This window comes from Stegostoma tigrinum, chromosome 1 (assembly GCF_030684315.1).
Source record: "Stegostoma tigrinum isolate sSteTig4 chromosome 1, sSteTig4.hap1, whole genome shotgun sequence".
NCBI classification, from domain to species: Eukaryota; Metazoa; Chordata; class Chondrichthyes; order Orectolobiformes; family Stegostomatidae; genus Stegostoma; species Stegostoma tigrinum.
Window position 1 is genome coordinate 64,857,621 of NC_081354.1, and position 20,406 is coordinate 64,878,026.

General features: G+C 40.8%; 1 protein-coding gene across 28 annotated transcripts in view; it reads right to left on the reverse strand.

The window, feature by feature from the left end:
* The window catches only part of LOC125455090 (calcium/calmodulin-dependent protein kinase type II subunit delta), a 297,229-nt gene that overhangs the window by 125,920 nt on the left and 150,903 nt on the right, over window positions 1-20,406 (reverse strand). For all 28 annotated transcript variants that reach the window (XM_059645967.1, XM_048536874.2, XM_048536737.2 and 25 more), the window contains exon 4: window positions 4,192-4,246. In XM_059645967.1, the coding sequence (XP_059501950.1) occupies window positions 4,192-4,246 (55 nt within the window). The remainder of the gene's footprint in view (window positions 1-4,191; window positions 4,247-20,406) is intronic.

The window sequence follows — 20,406 nt, forward strand, 5'->3', positions numbered from 1 at the left end:
CTAAGGTTTAAACACATGGTGATCACAAATGGACTTTGGGAAGTCCCAGCACTAGTGAGCATTGTGCTATCACTGATCACAACAGGCATGCTGTGGAATAGACTGAATGAGGTGGAAGTATAGCATAATGTGAGAAAAGTCACTAGGGCTCACAGGTTGAAACTCATCCTGAACCTTCCCAAAATTGCTACTTAACCATTTTGCAGGAAAATCCAGCCCTAAATGTCTAATGAAATTAGATCTCAAGGAATGTCTTGTCCAATAGATCATAGCAGTTTTAATTTTTTTTAAAGCAGTTTCCGAGGCACTAAGAAATTGAAGTTCAGCTGGCCATCAACGTTAAGAATTTGTCTGGATATTGTTACACTGTCCTACACAATAGAGACAGACACAGCAGAATGTCAGATAGTAAATCATTGAGTGTTTTCAGAGGATTTAAATTTTCTCTGATTAGCGTAATCAAAGAAAAATAATGTCAATTAATGCAATTAAAATAAAAGGATGAAACATTTAATTCTTCATGGCATGAGGACACCTACTTTAATGGTACAATGCCAAGCATCAGCATGTGCCTAGGTTACTAAGCAATGTTCAATACTTGCTGGGAATCAACCTGGTGGTATGGGATACATTATGATAATAAAGCAAAATGCCTGGGCAGAGGCAATATGTTTCAAGTAGCAATCCTGATATCGAACTGAAATGCGATGCCAGGTTGGTCATTGCTGGGATTTTGTAATTAGGTCAGGACACTACTTTTGCAATTACACTACCAGTTTAGCTCAACTGTGAAGTGCTTTCAGATTTACAGCAATAAGGTGCAGACCAGTCAGGAGGCCCGACTAATATCCTTGGAATAAGACTTTACATATTCACTGGCTTCACCATTTAAGTTCACGTGTGTGTTGAATTCATATCAATTTCTTCCAGGGGAGTTTTCTCCAGTGGTGCTGGCCAATATTGTCCCTCATCCAACAATACCAAAACAGATTGTTTGACCGTTATCCTCATTGTTGTTTATGGGGTTTCGTTGTGCAGAAATTTACTGCTATAGTGTCTAGATTGCAAAGATCGTTGCTGTTCACATTGAAGCATTTCTCTGGCTGAAAAATACTTGGGGGCATCAATAAGACATTTAAATAAGTGTTACATAAATACAAATCTTTATTACTAACACACATTTTTATCATTTAAGGACTTTGTTTGCTGTCACTAAGTATGCAATCTGACTACTGGGTTCTTATAGTTTGCTCAAAATGCTTTTACTGAGCGCATTTATGACTATCTATTTTTTTCCAAAGTATTGAATACTTGTAAACACCTAAATATAGGCAACAAATAATAATGCAAAAAGTCATTATGTTAAAGTAATTAATCAATGAAATTGTCTTCTGTGTGTTTTAATATATTGGTTAAAGACTTTCTATGGGCTATGTATCATAAGTGCAAAACCACAATAATCATTTCGATTTTTCCAGCACCACCATACATGAATTCATGCCTCAATAAACTTGTGACACACACACTCTTGTGATTTGATGCTAGCAGGAAGATGTAATCACAATATGAAATATTTAAAAATATATCTAATGCAAATGAGGACCCCAGAATTTATATCTGAAATATGTAAAAAGACCAAACCCAGGCCTTTAAAATCGTACCTGAATCATGCCTGAATGTTTTTATCTGAGCATTCCATTGTTACAACTGAAAAATTTATATGACAGCCAGGAATTCATAATGAATCCCTCTTAGAGCATAAGAACGCAAGAACCAGGAGCAGGAGCAGACAACTCAGCCCCTTCAGCCTGCTGCATTATTTAATACGACGATCGCTAATCTCATCACAACCTCAACTCCACTTTACTGCCTGCTCTCTATAACTCTATAACCCATTACTAATTAAAAGTGTGCCTATCACCTCCTTAAATTTACTCAGTCCTTGCATCCACCTGAAGTAATGAATACCACAAATGCACAATCATTTTAAAGTAATTTCTCTTCATCTGTTTTAAATCTGCTACCCCTTATCCTCAAACTATGACCTCTTGTACAAACTCGCCCCACACAACAAAACATCTTTTTGCATCTATTTCATCCATCACCCATAGCATTTTATATATGGCAATTAGATCTTATTTCATTCTTCTACATTCCAGACAGTATAGGCCTAAACAGTTCAATCTCTCTTCATAATACTGATCCCTCTGCTCTGGAATCAATCTAGTGAACCTCCACTGAACAGCCTCCAAATGCAACTACATCTCTAAGGGACCCAAACTGTTGGTATTATTCCAGGTACAGTCTGACTAATGTGTTGTGGAGTTGAAGAAAAACTTCTCTACATTTATACTCTATCCCTTTAGGAATAAATGCCAAAATTCCATTTAACTTCTTTATCACCTTCTCCACTAGTTTTCTGAGAAAACCCAGATCCCTTTGCACCAATGTTTGCTGAAATTTTTCTCCATTTAAGTATTACAATTGCCTTTCTATTCTTCTGGTTAATATGGAAACATCACACATAACCACGTTAAATTTCATCTGCCAAATTTTTACCCATTCACCTAATCTGCCCATATCCATTTATACATTTATTTCTTCATTGCAATAACTTTTCCACCTTTTTAACGTCATCTGCAAATGTAAACTGTAAATAGTTGGGCCAGAGGACCGAACCATGTGTCACCCCACTAGTTACATCTTGCCAATCAGATGAAGACCCATTTATCCTGATTCTCTGCTATGTTGGTCAGCAAATTCTCCATTCAAGCTAATAAACTACCCCTAGCCTCATGGGATATCAGCAAAAATAGATGGCCACTCATCTGGTTTTCCACCTGGGCCATGGGTATAAATCTTCATGAAACCTTAGAGTTTCAACAATCAAACTTTTATACCCTAGAAAGGTATTTGCTTGAACAAACTGCAGTGCTTACTTACCTTGATTTGTATCTTTATGAAGGTATAAGGAGTTACTTTTCCATGATAACACAGTGTAGAGCTGACAAACACAGCAGGCTAGGCAGCATCATAGAGCAGGAAGGCTGACATTTCAGGTCTGGACCCTTCTGCAGAAATGGGATAGGGATTGGGGGACTCTTTTTCCAATGTCTGCATGCACGCAAGCTAGGCAAAGATTCTGATACCGATAACACAATGGCCTTAATGAAAACCGAAAGAACTGTGGATGCTACAAGTCAGGACCAAAAACAAAACTGTGGTAAAGCTCAGCAGGTCTGGCAACATCTGTGCAGAGAAAACAGTTAATGTTTTGGGACCTGAGGAAGGGTGACTGGACACGAAACGTTAGCTCTGTTTCTGCCTCACTAATGCTGCCAGGCCTGCGAGCTTTTCTAGCAACTTTGTTTTTGAGCATAATGGCCTTGTCTGATCGAAAAAAAAACAACTCTATGAGAAGTGTCAAAGAGACTGTTGAATCAGTGCTTCTTTTCCATCAACATTTCAACACATTCCATTATGTTCATTACATGGGAAATACTTGGTGCAGGGGCATGGAGGTAAGCAGGGTGTATAAGGGGCATTGCAAAGGACAATGAAATTCCCATTCACCCACCTATTCCACCACCCCCATCCATCCAGCATGAGTGTGGGTTTGTTACATTCAGAGAATTGCTGGTATCGAGAATGGGGCTCGGAGTCCCAGAATTGGGCTCCACCTGCCATTTGGATGCTCAGTTAGCTCAAGTGTAGTCTTGGTTCTCCATGGGTAACACCATAATCAATATATGTTCTGGTTTTATCTATTAATAATCTCATAACTGGAGGGGAATACAGAGACAAATGGATTGAGAACACATTAAATAGCACTTGACATCTGGCGTCAAACATAAATCAATATATGATTGATACACCAAGCACATAGCGTACAATGTTCAATTACAGGCAAACGGTTTACTTCATATCTGCCCTGTGCACTGTTGTCAAAAAGCAAAGTTTCTTTTGTAAAACACTGTGCCCGATAACTTTTATGGTGTGCTTTTCCTCACCAATTTTTGTCAACATTATGTCATCGTCATCATCAACATACAATGCTTTAAATCACCTGCCAAAATCATTGCTCCATGAAACCTGTCAGCAATTGTGGGTACAGTAAAAACCACAAATCAACAAGTTGCTTTTACAATGCTGTAAAAGTGAAGCAATGAACAAAGTCAAAAAATTACTTACAGATCAAACACTAGATAATGGAATCCTTCTTCTGATATGCTATCATGGAGGCGAACTGAAAAAGAAAAACAAAATCTAATATATTGATGCATTGATATTTGAAATTAAATGTGTGCCACATATGAAAACATTGTGCACAAATTTAGACATTAGTATATACACAAGAGCAACATAAATACTCCAAGGATAATACTGTAATCTCTACCATTACTAGCTGATTGAACACCATTATTTTAATGTATGTGTATTGTTCATTCACTGCCCGTTTATTTTACTAGCAGTGGTCCAATGTCTTTGAGGTCTTGTGCATACACTCTACACAGCAAATAACTTAACCCACTTTGACCGTGGGCATACTATTTACACAAAATATCTGCTGGTATACACAATTCACTGTAAGCCAATAACAAACTAGAAGAAAGAAAATACCTGTGAAGAGACACAGGATTAGTAGAAATCAAAAAACAACACTGAAGTCGCTGGAAATCTGAAACTGCTTCAGAAACTCAGGTCTGGCAGTTCTGAAGAAGGGCCACTGGACTGGATATAGCAACTCTGCTTTCACAGAATGAATGGTCCTGGGTGGATAGGGATGGAGGTGGATAGTTTCACTTTGGGAAAAACCCAGAAGGAAAGGCTTCCCTCAAAGCCTGCTAATGTAATGCCAGGGCCTGACTGGTAATTCTGCCTCCATTTCCCAGCCACAGGCATCCCTCCTCTCTGTCAGGGAGATGGTCCTTTAACACCAAAACACAACCCAGGAGCACAGAAGAGTGCGCTAGAGAAGATAACTGACAGAATCAGAAGGACTGGAATTTATTTTTTTGGGTCTCGTAGTCCTCAACGCATTTTAGACACTGGGTTAAATTAAAAATGGAAGTGAAATCTGAGGTGTACGCTTGGAATAAAATACTTGAATAAGACATTAGTCTTGCACTGAGGAAATTGTGTCTCTAACCCAAATCCAACTGGAGTCAATTTTTTGTCAAGACTCAAATCCACTCACTTCTGGAGGTTAAAGCTTGCTGGAACCGTTATCACAACCTGACATGAGTTGGGTGGCAGACTCACTATTTCTCAACTCCTTTAATTAATGAAGTCCACAGGGCCAAAACTGTGATGAGCTTTCAAAGCATAGGCCAACATTTACTGTGTAGTTCAATACACAAGTGATGACTGCAAAGATAGACCACTCCTGCTGCGCAGTCATCTCTGAAGACAGACCCCAGCTACCCAAAGGGTGGGGTCAAAGAAAAGATGGATTGTTGCAAAATGATATTTTTCTCTCATCACCGTATTACCTTACTGGCTGCAACACTTGATCTGAGAGAGAGGAGTAAATTAACTGCACAAAAGGGGGACTGAGCTTCACTGTAAATCCAGATGAATAACATTGCTTCCTCTGATGGATGAGCCTGAAAGCTCCCTGAAGAACATTCCAAAGACACCAGGGCTTGCAGTTCAATCACATAATAGATGTTTCACTCAAGTGGTGATTGTTTCAAAAATGAAAACATAACTTCAAAAAGAACAGGTTAAGTACATGAAAAGGACGAATATACAAAAACTTGCAGAAGAGAATGTTAACATCAGAACAGTAGTTGAGCCAAATATTTAATAGGTTGAGGGATCCTAAACGTCTGGTGCAGCTGTTCAATGTTATCTGCTACCAGGGGATCTGAAGGATACTGTGACTGCTTTTCAAGAAGGGAGACAAGTCCAACTGTGGTAAGTACAGTATAGCCATCCTGCTGCCTGCCACAGGGAAGATTAGGGGTTTAAGGATTCTCCAAAAGCACCTCTTCTCAGTGGCCGAAAACACCCTTTCAAAGTCTCACGTACTGTTCATCCATTGAGAGGAACCATAGACAGAACCCTTCAAGTTCCAAATTCAAGCACGATTCAATACCAACTGCTGGTGTGTGGCCTCTTTCAACCTCACAAAAAAAAAACCCATTGACTCTCAACCAAAAAATAAGCTTATAAAGTATCCTCCTCAAATTTGGCTGCCCATAGAAAACTTGTCATTATGAAGGGGGCAGAGGATGATGATAAATTTCTGTGGGCAGCAAAGAAAGCCTTGATCCTCGCCAATAGAACCACCTCAAGCTCCATCTTATTGAAGACTAGGATCAAACAAGGTGGCTTCATTTCAACAATTTTCTTCTCAACCTTTCTCACTGCAATACTGCAAATTATCCAAATACGTGGAGTTAATCGACAGATTAGAGACAGTTCAACTCACCTGACCTTCAATCCAATAGCAAAATCTCTTCAGCCTCAGTTACAGGGGTTCAGTTTGCAGATGACACTTGCCTACGCACTCATTCGGAAACTAAGCTCCAAGTCATTTCTTCAAACTCTTCACAAAACGGTTCCTTCTTTAAATACCTGGAAAACTAACAGTCTCTTTCAACCGCATCAAAGCCACACCTCAAAAGCCTGATCTCCATAAAGGCACAGATGACAAAATTCATCATTGTCCCAAACATGCTGGCTCAGCCTTTAAACATCTGAGTGAAAGAATACTGGAGAACCACAATCTCAATTTGTCAAATGGACTAGGTTTTACTTGGCATCAGTGAGCTTTACCCTCCTATATGCTGCAGAGGTTTGGGCAATCTACATTAGGCATCTCCAGAAAAGTAACATGAGCAGCACCTTCATAAGGCCCTCCAAATCCTGAGTCAAGAAGTGCTCTCTAACTGGAATGCCGTCTCCAAAGCTGACTTGCCCTACATTATGGCGTTAAGTAGTCTGTAACTGGCTCTGATGGGCAGGGCATGTAACTCATATCCTGTCAGTAGCCTCCCAAAACAACCATCCTATTCAGGAAAGATGATGTTTCGAGTCGGGACCCGTCTTCAGAAATTTCTGAAGACGGGTCCCGAACCAAAACGCCAGCTTTCCTGTTCCTCTGATGCTGCCTGGCCTGCGGTGTTCCTCCAGCTCCACACCGTGTTATCTCTGACTCCAGCATCGGCAATTCTTACTATCCTATTCAGGATTCAGTTGTAGCAGGATATTTCCAGCAAGACTATTGAAATGCTTTAGGACTATATTCAACCCTGAAAAGGTTAAACATTTGAAATTTAGAAAAAAATGAAAGGACTATAGATGCTGCAAATCAGGAACAAAAACAGAAGTTTCTGGAAAAGCTCATCAGGCTGGGGTAAGGAGAAAATGATAGGATAGAGCCCAAAGAGAGAGAAGAGCCATTGGATAGAGAAAGGAATGGATAATGATCTAGCTAGGATGGTGAATAGTTGTTAATGGGGTCTGTTAGTGACTAACAACAGGTTGTGTGTAATGAGGTATGAGTTATGTGGAAACAAGGCCTGGTGTGTGGAGTAGGGGGCTGGGGCATGGGAGAGTTCAGGCCCTAAAATTCTTGAACTCGATAGTGAGTCCGGGGGGGTGGTTGCAGGGTCCCCAAGCTGAAAATGAGATGCTGTTCTTCCAGCTTGGCCTGAGCTTTGCTGGAATGCCAGAGACAGAGATATTGGCCAGGGAACAGGGCGGTGTGTTAAACAGGCAGGCAGCTGGAATTTCACGGCCTTTTTTGTGAGCAGAATGTAGATGTTCTGCAAAGCGGTCACCTAGTCTACACTTCATTTCCCTAATATTGAGGAGACCACATTGCATGCAGCAAATGCAGCAGACTAGATTTTGGGAAGTGCAGCTTCACCTGGAAGGTATGTTTGAGCCCTTATATATTGGGCAGGTGCTACACCTTTACGAGTTGCAGGGGAAGTTGCCGTGGAGCTGTGCGTGTGCGCACATGTGAGGGGGGGGGGGGGGGTGGTGTTGGGAGTGAAAGAAGAGTGGACCAGGTGTCCCAGAGGGAAGAGTCTCTGTGAAAGACAGACAAGGAAGGGAGGGGAATGAATATCTGGTGGTGGAAATGGCGTCTGATGATCTTCTGGATGTGAATACTGGTGGGATGGAACAAAAAACAGGGGAACCCTATCGCTATTGTTGGAGGGAAGAGAGGGAGTGAGTGTGGAAGTGCGGGAGATGGGTCAAACCCGGTTGGAGGGCCCAGTTGACAAGGGGTGCTGGGGATTCCTCAGTTGAGGAAGAAGTTCATTTGAACATATACGATAGAGACAGAGGAACTGAAACTATGGGATGGAGCCTTCACAGGAAGCAGTGTGAGAGGATTTATAGACCAGGTAGCTAGGGAAGTCAGTGGGTTAATAGTAGATATTAGTGGCCAGTCTATCCCCAGAAATGGAAACACTGCCTATTGTTAGTCACTAGCAATCTCATTAACAGCTATTCACCCTCCCAGCCAGATTGTTATCAACTCTTCAGTCTATCCAACTGTTCATCTTTCTGTTTAGGCTCTATTCTTTATCCTATCAATTTCTGCATACAAACTGACGTTTACCCAGCTACCATCACTTCCAAGGATGGATTACTGGACCCGAAATGTTGACTGAGATTTTCTTCACAGATGCTGCCAGCCCTGCTGAGCTTTTCCTGCAACTTCTGTTTTTGTTCCTGATGTTAAACATTGACGTGGACCTGGGGGAACCAGAATGTAATGGACCAGAATGTGGATGTTCATCCCAAGACAGTTAACGCCAGCTCTGCACATGGCAGAATCGAAGATTATAATCATCAGCAAACTTGAGTGGAGGCAAGTCACTCTTGATCCTGAGGGACTACCCAAGACAACAACTTATTGTCATTTTGGTTGTTATTAGTTACTGGCTGAAATCTGGCAAGATTTTCAAACTTCTAGTACCTTCCACGCAAGTCCCACTCCAACCATTATTTTCCCCATGCTCCCTGTTACTAATCTTCCTTCTGTCCTTCAGTTTCTATCCATGAAACCTCTGGTAACATGAAATCAACAGCAAAGCTACCAAACTATAATAGCAGACCCACAGTTTGAAGTAAATGCAATAATGTGTAAAGGATTCCACATGAAGTCAAAATGCTAGATCATCAGATCTTCAGGAAATCCTCCAAATAGAGGTGGCAGTCGTACATCAGATCTTCATTCCTTCTCAAAGACATTCATTTTTTACTGCACTGCGATTTCACAAATAGCATTACTACCTATGTTGGAGTGACTACTGTCTACTATCAGAGGAGTCTTGCTGTGCTTTTCAGTATTTTGAGTGCATTAGCAGTAGTATCAATAGAAAGCCAGACTGGGCCCAGTAACACAGAGAAGTGATGCAGGGAAATATCACCCACATTAAGAAGTATCAATGGGTCATGTTGCTAGCCAGCGTGTGTAGAGTATGCAACACTTAAGCAGATCTGAGCTCAGTCACAGTAAACTGACCTGAGCTGAGTGACAGCAATTCCACAAAATTAAGTGCATAGATGAACAAACAAAAAAAAACCTTTACTAACAGAGAAAAAGAAAACAAAATAACATTTAACAATCCAGACTTCAACCTGGGAACTGATTTGTCGGTTATCAGCTGGAATCATAAGGAGGAAAGTGATGCATCATTTGTATCGATGTAATTATTGTGCAAGAACTACAGGTTAGTCTTCTTTCCATTCTGACAGAGGAATTTTGAATTCTATTTATAATACTGTACTTCACCTAGAACGCATTAGCATGTTCAAGCAATAGGTGCTTGACTTGTAAACAAAGTTGACTGCAGCAAAACTAGAAGCAACACTGTCTTTATCATAAGCACAAACCTACAGAGTGCAATATGAAGAAGCCAGATGGTGTTATCTGGAAAACAAGTGCATCAAAAGTGCCTGTCGGGAATTCTAAAAGAGGCAAAAAAAGTATATACACACACACACACACACACACACACACACACACGCACACACGCACACACACGCACACACGCACACACACAAAGCAACCGATTAAAGTAAACAAACTGGCCTTTAAAAGAAGTCTACCTCAAAGCCCTAAAGTCTTGTCTAGTTAAAATTTCTGTTCCTCAGTGTTAGCTTTACTTGCAAAACCTCATCAAATGGGCTGCAAATTTCATCATTTCTTTAGCAATCGCAGTAGATTGTTGCAGCATGGTCCTGATGAAAAGGTCATACTCATGTTGATTTCTGCCATTTACAGACAATTTTAGCCCAACAGTCCTAATCAGACATCAGTCTCATTCAGGAAGCAATTTCTGCAGTTGCTTCATTCCCGCAATCCATTTTAGATTTTCATATAATTTTTGCTGAGCTATTTAAATATGCAGCACCTTGGTGGGAGTCACTGTACAATATATATCGTGAGATGACTGTGAAGGTAAATGAGCTGCAATTATCCCATGTATTGCAGCTACTTCCCGACATTGCTATTGGGGCAAGAGCTAGAAAATTAGGTTCGACAGGAAGGCTTTAACAGCTGTAGAATCCACTGTTCCAAAACCTGCAAACCAGAAGGTGAATGGTGCTGAAAAGGCAGCCATGTTGTCAACATTCTTCATGTTGCACTCATTAGGAGCTTTAGCAACATGTCTCCTTCTCAGCAAAATCAAGCTCTGCGCTACTAAAGGTGTGCAGGTGTTAGTTAACAAAAGAAATGTGATTAGGACCAGGGATAAAATGACAGTTGGAAAATGCAATCAGGCGTGTTGGATGTGTCATTGATGGTATTACATTTTGGGACTGTGGACAAGTTTTCAAACACAAATGTGACTTGCTCAAAACAGATGGCTGAATGAAATTCATCTCGAAGTGAAGCACTGAGCTTCTAAAGGATGCCTATATTTATGGAAAGAATGTTGATCAGCGCTTCTATTCAGCAGATATAATTCAGTAGTTATTTCATCTGAGGTCAACTGGACCGCTACGCTGCCAGCAATGGACTCAAATTACTATTAGCAACCCTATCTAATATTACAAGAAATTAATCTTTGCTAGATGACCAATACAGCTTATACAAGAAGGTCACATGAATCAGTCGCTGTGGGATTGCGCAGACAGAATTGGATATTACCCACCTTAAAACCACATGAGGATGCCAGATTACGTTGCCCCTACCTTCAAAGTTAAGTCACAATACAGATCGGCATTGGTGCCACTCCTGGTTTTTCACAACTAACTGTTTGTTTATTCAGCCAAATATAATTGACAGGAGAATTTTTGATACTCGCTACATAAATTTTCTGATTAATGAAAGGAAAACATATTTAGGAGGAGTCCCAATTCCTCATAGACGCTTTATGTCAGGGACATAAAACCGGAAGTTCACCAATTAAACATACCAGCCAAAACTGGAGGTAGTTACCACTAAGCAAATGATCATTGCTGTGTATTTTTATTAAAATCAGAGAAAACAATTTATCTTGCAAATATTGTGTGAAATTTGCCTCTCTGGCAAATATATCTCAGGGATACAGGGGTGGCACAGTGTCTTAGTGGTTAGCACTGCTGCCTCACACTTCCAGGTACCCGGCTTCGACCCCAGTCTTGGGTGATCGTGGGTGTGGAGTTTGCACATTTTCCCCATGTGCATGTGGGTTTCCACTGCGTGCTTCAGTTTCCTCCCACAGTCTAATGGGTGTGCTGGTGGATTGGCCATGGTAAATGTGGGGTTACGGGGACAAGGTAGGGCACAAGGTCTAGGTGGGGAAACTCTTTGGATGGTCAGTATAGACTTGATGGACCGAATGACCTTTTTTTGCTGTTGGCATTCCATGACTTAGAGTGCAGTCAAACAGCAGGCCCTTTCTGCCGCTGTTTGTTGCTAACACACTGTTATATTTCTGTGCTCAAAGTAACATTGAGCATGGCAGTTTTCTTTGTCTTGATACGGGCACAGCAAGGGAATGCTCATTTATTGGCCATACTTGGTTGCCCTGATTTTGATTGCAATCTTCGTCAATTATTACACTGTGAACTGAAAATCCTAGATAGAAATTTCTACAATAATCTTAATGTCATTTCCATTACTTAAGTAGTAAACTTGTCTACAGCAAAGTCATCCAACTGTGTGTCAAATCTTTCAAATGCCATTCAAGGCAAGGAGACATTGCCTTGTACTTTCTTTTGAAACTGTATCTAAATGAAATAACTGTATTAAAAAAAACAGTAAAACACAAAAGGTGCTTTTACGTTATCTCGCACTACAGCAAGAGATCCCCATGCACTACACCTCCTCAATATTAGTGAACTGAAGTCTAGTGAGTCAACAATATCAATAGTCAGAGATTGTAGCTCTGTAATTATGCACTTGGGACAACTATACCAATTTCAGGCACGGTGAATCAAGGAATCAATGGTATTCCTACAGTGAGGAAGCAGGCCATTTGACTCATTGAGACCACATCGACCCTTTGAACAGTACCCATGAAGACCCCATATTTTCCAAGTTTAATCGACCCTAGCCTGAACCTCCCCTGACACTACGGGGCAATTTAGCACAACCAATCCACCTAACCTGCACATCTGTGGACTGTGGGAGGAAACCGGTGCAAACCCATGCAGACACAGAGAGAATGTGCAAACTCCCCAGAGACAGCTGCCTGAGGCTTAGATTGAACCCAGGTCCCTGGAGCTGTGAGATAGTAGTGCTAACAACTGAGTCACCGTGCTGCCCCTATGTTGCCATATACTGCAGTCTGATTTTCTACAGTGCACAGCAAAGCCCAGTATGCCTGCACTGAGCAGAAGACCAGCACATGCAGTCAATTCCTTCAAAATCAGAATTGCAGAAAACACGTGCATATGTAATGTGTTTGCTGCAAACAGTCATCATACAGATACTACGCACGTACTCACTGGCACCCCACTGACGACATCAGCATTTCAAATGAAATAAAATTAATTAAACCGAAGATCAAAGAAAGACTTCACATTCTTCCAGCTTGTCACTCTTTGTCGGTTCAAGGAAAGGCAATTTAATTTTTTGTTACCCTCAGATTTAAAAAATGATGTAACCCATATCAGAACATATTTTAAAATTTTCTCAGAGCAGGATGTACCAGAGCTCAGGCTCTTGCCCTTATTTCGCTTTACACAGTCAGCTCAAGTGTAAAAAAAATTATTAAAAACACAAAAAACCTTATGTCCTTGCTGTCAGTTTGCATCCACAGATGCAAAATCCAGTGAATAAACTCCTATTCATTTAGCCCAAAGTAAATGTTTGAACATGCATCAGTATTCCCTATTTAATCCAAAAAATGCTGCAACTATATCATGGATACAACCATAACCAATATTGAACTGCACCTGCTGAACAAGGTGAACACAAAATAAAAAGGATACAACCGAATTCTGTCAAATTGCTGTATTATTCAAAAAAAAATCGTTGATCTCTTGTTTCATTTTCTTCATCACCCAGATGCAAGCATATATAAAATAATAGTTGATTCGTGGCATTACTTTCTGACATCCGTGTTCAAATTGGTCTCTCTTTCAACTGTGTTGTAGCTACCTTTCTTCAGTTATTCTCTGTGTGTCTGGCTTGTCTGTCATTTCAGTAGAGCCTTACCATTAAGGGAAAAAATGCAAGGGAGAAATAGATACTGAACTAAGGCCAGAATTTACTGCTCTTTCCAACTGCCCTCAAGAAGATGGATTTCTTGAATCTCTGCTGACCAAGTACACCAATAGTGTGATCAGGAAGGTCATACCAGAATGCTAACCCAGCGACAGTTAAAGGAATGGAGACATCAATCCAAATCACGATGATGTGTGTCTTCGTAGGGAACTTGTAGATGCTGACACCCTCATACATTTGCTGCCCTTGTCCTTCTAGAAGTTGTGGTGGTGCTTGGAATGTACATTGGACAGCCTTGGCTGCAGAGTTTCTATAGATGATACACACTGTTGTGTTTTCACATACAACCACAGTCAACATGAGACTTTCTAGTTTGGGTGGTATTATCACCAATCCTTTTTACTCCATACTGAAACTTGGGCCTGGTTAGTTACCAGTGGTAGAGGATTGACCACTAGCAAGACTAAACAAAAAGTAATTATTGCAAAATTGCAATACATACAATTTACATTAACCTGTTAGGCATTACTGCTAAACACTCTCAGCAACTACAGAGAATATACCTGCTCCCTTCAGGTTTGTGTGGAGACCTTGTTTCTCTCCACCCAAGTACTGTGCAACTTCACCAAATTGAGCACAGCATAGTACAGCTCAATATCAATTGTTTCAAAACCTTATTACACATCTTCCCCCGAGGTTTTTGTTCCACATTTAAAAATTGTAGATCTGTGCACATGACTACATTAACCATTGCCACACTAATCCCACTAACAGACTCACATAGACTGGACATTCCAAACTTCTTCTGGAATGCATGCTCTTTTGGTTTGGAAGATCGATAGGCTTTTTGCTTGAGGACTGCAGACTTAAAATCTGATCTGGACTCGATTAGTCTTTAAATCATACCATCATGACACTACTCACTGGGTTCATCTTAATCAAGGATTAGCGGACATTGTTTTGCATGGGAAAGTTTTCTATGGTTCCTCAGTACACCTCCCTCAACTGTCTGGATGACACATGTTCAATGTCTATCCATTGACTCCTGGACAGCTGTGCCATTCCTCTTGAGGTCCCATACACATATTCATTGTCCTTGGCCCAAGTATGACAACCAGTGCACATGATTATTTTCACTGAAGCGAGTAGCCTGCTACTCCTGATAAGACTGTTCATATTTCACAAAGAACATGCAGTCTCGTGGTCTCAATTGCGGAGTCAACCTCTTTGACAGGAAAGGAGCTGGGTCTTCAGTTTTCTACCCTTCAGCAGTTCAGATGGCAGTAGGCCACACAGGGGAAGAGTGGACCTGGGATTTAACAAGGCCATACAAAAGTCAGCACTTTCTCTCCAAAAAGATTTAACCATCTGGACCCCACTTGACTAAGGGTATCTTGGCAAACTTGTTACATGTTCAAGTCTCTAAATGGTGGCTGACTGGCTGAAAGATTCATTAGTTATCTGTGGTCCACTGTTTGACGCGATCACATCAAGAATCCAATTCATAGCAAATATTTCAGGAAACTTAATGAGTACTTCTGTGGTGGTGGTATATTTGTTTTTCACCTTTATTCACTGAGAAGAAATTGGTGGCAGCATTACGACAGTCCATTGAACATGAATACTCATTCCTATGTACTCCCCTGATGTGTGGAGAAGATAGTGGGGGTATCAGTGGTCATCAGTGCAAGATTCATAATCTGTTAGATGTTCCTCAACCTCATTCAAGTTCCCTGCCCACCTTCCAACAAACGGGCTCTAGCTCTGCACTCGGTCATCCCCAAATATCTCTGGTGTACAAGGCCTCAGAAATCTTCATACACTGAAGCTGGAATGGCCAGCCCTTCACCAAACATCAGCAAGACGTAAACAATGACAAAATGCTGTTAATGCTCAAAATAGATAATCACAGTCAGCTCACGAGACCGATGGTCTGATCAATCTGCAACACTGTACAACGGATAACAACACATTCGCAATCTTTCTTTTGTGCCTGCCATTTTTGCTTAGTTGTGTTTTGGGATGCTGACTAATTTGTATGTGCGCTCCAAGTGCGTGACTCAATTTCATTAACAAATTCCTCATCACCCACAAAGTTGCTCTGGAGAGCTCATGCACGTTTGCTTGCAGCTTCTCTCGCCCAGTTCCAGTCTCAGAGACAAATCTTATAAAGTGGAGTCTGAATCTCTGCAACCAATGGATTAGGACCTGCCACTATGATCACCTACACAGCAAGTTAGTTTGAAAATCTACGCAACAGAGAAGACCTCCTCTATAACTCCAGTGTTTCCGTGTCTGGCAGAACTGCACCTCCTTTGGTTGTACTGGGAAGGGACAGTACACCATTTACTGACACACTACTAGTTATTCATGAAAAAGCCGTGCTTTGATGAGTGAAAGAGAGAACATTTTTATGGGCCAGGACACCGGTGGGCATCAAAATGTCCTTGATCTTTGGAAAACCGTCCACAGATGCAAATTGCGACTACATTACTAATGGGTCATTCCCAAATTAACAGGCTATAACTAGTGGAGTTTCACAAGAATCAGTCCATGGGCCATTACTATTCACTTAAAGGCATTAATGTTTTAGAGGTGAGGACCAAATGTGATGTTTCCAAATTTGCATGCGACACAAACCTATGTGGGAATGTGTGCTGTAAGGTAGATGCAAAACAACTTCAGGAGGATTTGGGCAGGACTAGATAATGGGCAAGAGCATTGCAGAAACAATACAATGTCGAAAAATGTGAGGTTGTCCACTTTGGTAAGAGTTTGTAAACTGTAGATGTTCAAAGGGACTTAGGTGTCCTGGTTGATAAGACAGTGAATATGCAGGAGAAGTAAACTATTAGGAAGGCTAATGGAATGCTAGCGTTTACTGCAAGAGGATTTGAGTACAGGAGCACAGGTCTTTTTCCTACGAGTCCAGAACTACAGGGCATAGGTTTAAGGTGAGAGGAAAAATTTAAAAGGGACCTAAGGGGCAAACGTTTTCAAACAAAGGGTGGCATCTATCTGGAATGAGCTGCCAGAGAAAAGTGGTAGAGGTAGGTACAATGATAACATTTAAAAGGCATTTGGATGGGTTCATAAATATGAAGTGTTTAAAGGGATATGAGCCAAATTCAGGAAAATTGGATTGGTTCAGTTTAGGAGTGATTTGGTCCAAACATATGCAGGTTAGGTGGATTAGCCATGGTAATATGTGGGGTTACGGAGATATCGTATGGGGCTGGGGCTAGGTGGGCCGCTATTCAGAGGGTCGGTGTGGACTTGATGCGCCAAACGGTCCCTTTCCACACTGTAGGGATTCTCTGATGATTCTACGATACCTGATTGGTGCAGATGAGTTGCACAAAGGGTCTGTTTTCATGCTGTATGACTCTATGAATCTGAGTGGAGAAGTCTGGCTTCAATCGTATTGGGGCTTGGTTAGATTACACCTGCTGCACTGTATGCAATTTTGGTCTCCTTATCTCCGAAAAGATCTACTTGTGACTGTCCTATGAAGACAGCTTGGGCAAACTGGGCCTGTATTCTCTCAAGTTTTGGGGAATGACAGGTGACGTCATTGAAACTTACAAAATACTTAAAAGGGACCGACAGCGGTTGATGCAGGCAAAATGTTTCCCCTGCTTCTGGAGTCTAGAACCAGGGCAGACAATTTAGAATGAATGGGGATACCACTTAGGTTCAAGATGAAATTTTTCTTTAAACTTAATTCAGCAAGTTGTGAATCTTTGGAGTACCCTATCCCAGAGTGCTGTGGAAACTGAGTCTTTAGATATGCTTAAGGTAGATTCTCAATTACCAATGGCATACAGGGTTGTCAGAATGGCATAGATAAAAGGCATTCAGGTATTTGATCAGCTGTAATTAAAATTAATCAGAGAAAACTTTACTTTTGATTAGGATGACAGGGCCAGCAAAGCTACACAGAATGGCAAGAACAAGGTATTGTACTGGGAAATTACAAACTCAAAAAGTCCAAGCGTGTTGAGGTGAGATGAAGGTTGAAATTGCTGCAAATTAGAAACTGTTTAGAAGCGACAGGAAATCACAAATATTTTCATGTCATACTTGGGATATATAGCGATTATAGATGAACATCACCATACTAGTCATGATGACACAACATTTAATAGAGTTACATTGTACAGACAACGTTTTGTTCCCGATTTCACTAGCACTAAGCAAGAACAAGCAAAAATCAAGTGCTTGAAGATTAATTTACAGTGTAAACAAAACATTCTAAATCAACTATCAGGTAACAAAATATGTTTTAGTTTTCTCACTGTAATCTTGCAGATGGAGGCTAACATTTCAAACAACTCTTTTTCCATATCAAATGGGAATCAGAATAAGATGAAGAAACTTATAATTATTTATTTAAAAAAAACTCAGGCTTTTTCAAAGTTATTTTAGTCAATTAAATGCTTTTGAAATGTAATAGTTGTCATAATTAAGTTTATAAAGCATATAAACAGACAAATAATTGAAACGTAGTTTTGTTTTCCATAAACCAGTCAACTTGCCATGTTTACTCTTGCTGCACACTGAATGACTTAAGAGTTTTTAAAAACTGGCACAATTGAATTGCAACTGACTAAAGGCCTACATTTGGGCTGTTGTGAGACATTAACAGCATAACAGTGGCCGAGAACTGCATGGAGAGGATTTGACTAAGGTACATTAAGTGCCATTTATTATGTTGAATAACAAGGGTGGAAAACAGAGGTTATTTGCACTTTCCCAGACATTTAAAAATAAATAGGAGGCTGCGGCAATGTTGGCAAGGCTTCCCCCCATCGTTTCCTGTTCTGAGGAAGAGTGAGTCTTTTCCTTGAAATTCTACAGTCCTTGTGCGAAACAAGCCAAAATAGAGGGGCAAAAGTGAGGTAGATTCACAGCATTATAAGCAGAGAAGGGTTCTTGTCAGTATTGTAGTTTATAGTTCATGATTTGCACAGTGAAAAGCAGTTTGACATGCTGTTCAGTCACAAGCACATTTGAATGTTAAAATCCTGTATCACACATCTGAAGAAAATCCTGTAGGGAGTACAAGTGAATATATTCAGTAAGAGTGGTGTGAAATCCAATTGTATATGCAACATCAAGCTATGTGTGAGCAAGGCCTTCAACTTTACATCAGGAAGACCAAAGCCATTCTGTTTGACAAATCTAAAACCGTGTCTAAACCTTGGATTTCATTCTCAAGTTGGTCATTCAAGCTGAACCCAAGTACATGCTTCAAAATCCTGATCTGAGCAACAAACAAGACAACAATGCTGTCTACTTCCATCTTCACAACAATCCTCGACCCATCCTCATCTCAACTGTCTCAGGCTCAATCAATTTTAGGCTCAATGTCATTGTAAACCTACAGCATGTCAAAAATTCTATAATCAGATACCCATCCCTGTACTTGTCAGCCTGTCATGCTTTCCCAATTGTCAAACCTTATGATCTAAATTAGATGATCTCATCTGCAAGTCAATCCATAAGCTTATGTCAGCCTATTTCTGCAATCCTGTCACCCCTACATTTACTCCAATTTATCCTTTCCAGATGCAGTTAATCTACAAACTACGAGATAATAAAATGTGAGGCTGGATGAACACAGCAGGCCAAGCAGCATCTCAGGAGCACAAAAGCTGACGTTTCGGGCCTAGACCCTTCATCAGAGAGGGGGATGGGGTGAGGGTTCTGGAATAAATAGGGAGAGAGGGGGAGGCACACCGAAGATGGAGAGAAAAGAAGATAGGTGGAGAGAGTATAGGTGGGGAGGTAGGGAGGGGATAGGTCAGTCCAGGGAAGACGGACAGGTCAAGGAGGTGGGATGAGGTTAGTAGGTAGGAGATGGAGGTGCGGCTTGGGGTGGGAGGAAGGGATGGGTGAGAGGAAGAACAGGTTAGGGAGGCAGAGACAGGTTGGACTGGTTTTGGGATGCAGTGGGTGGAGGGGAAGAGCTGGACTGGTTGTGTGGTGCAGTGGGAGGAGGGGACGAACTGGGCTGGTTTTGGGATGCGGTGGGGGAAGGGGAGATTTTGAAGCTGGTGAAGTCCACATTGATACCATTGGGCTGCAGGGTTCCTCAATCTACAAACTACTCTTGATTTGGAGACTACAAAAGGTCACACGGCCCTGTATTTTGGGAGATTCTGCCTAACCTCTTCAAATACTATCTTTCCTAACCTGCAACAACTTCCTTCAAACCATTCTCTTTGATCATACTTCCAATTGTCTTCAGCTTCACTATTTAATTTTTTTGACACTATAAATGGGCCGTGTTTCTTGTAACAATGGGAGAAGAGGGCAAAATAATTCAGTATTAAAATCTTTTTCTTGCTATATACATGTAAAACATGCTTACTCTACTTCCAACATTTGAGTTACTTCTACCTTTTTCCATTACATACGAGCTAAAAAATTTTTCTTTAAACATTTACACATTGATAACTGAAGGTCAGCATTTTATATTTCAAACTTACCATTGATAAATATGGAAACATCAATCCTAAATGCCCAAGAGACAATGAACCACAATGAAAAAATACACAATAATTTCACCCCTAAGTGAGTTTGAATGGTAATGAATGACTGCTACATAATGTCAGCATTAGTAATTACTACAACGAAGCAACCTCATTTCGACCTTTGCGATTGTACATAATCATGGCCTCTCACATAATTATGGCCTCTCAACCTCTGACTGCAGACATCTATCAGCACAGTACCTCCTTTATACATAGCAGCTCATTATGACACAAGCG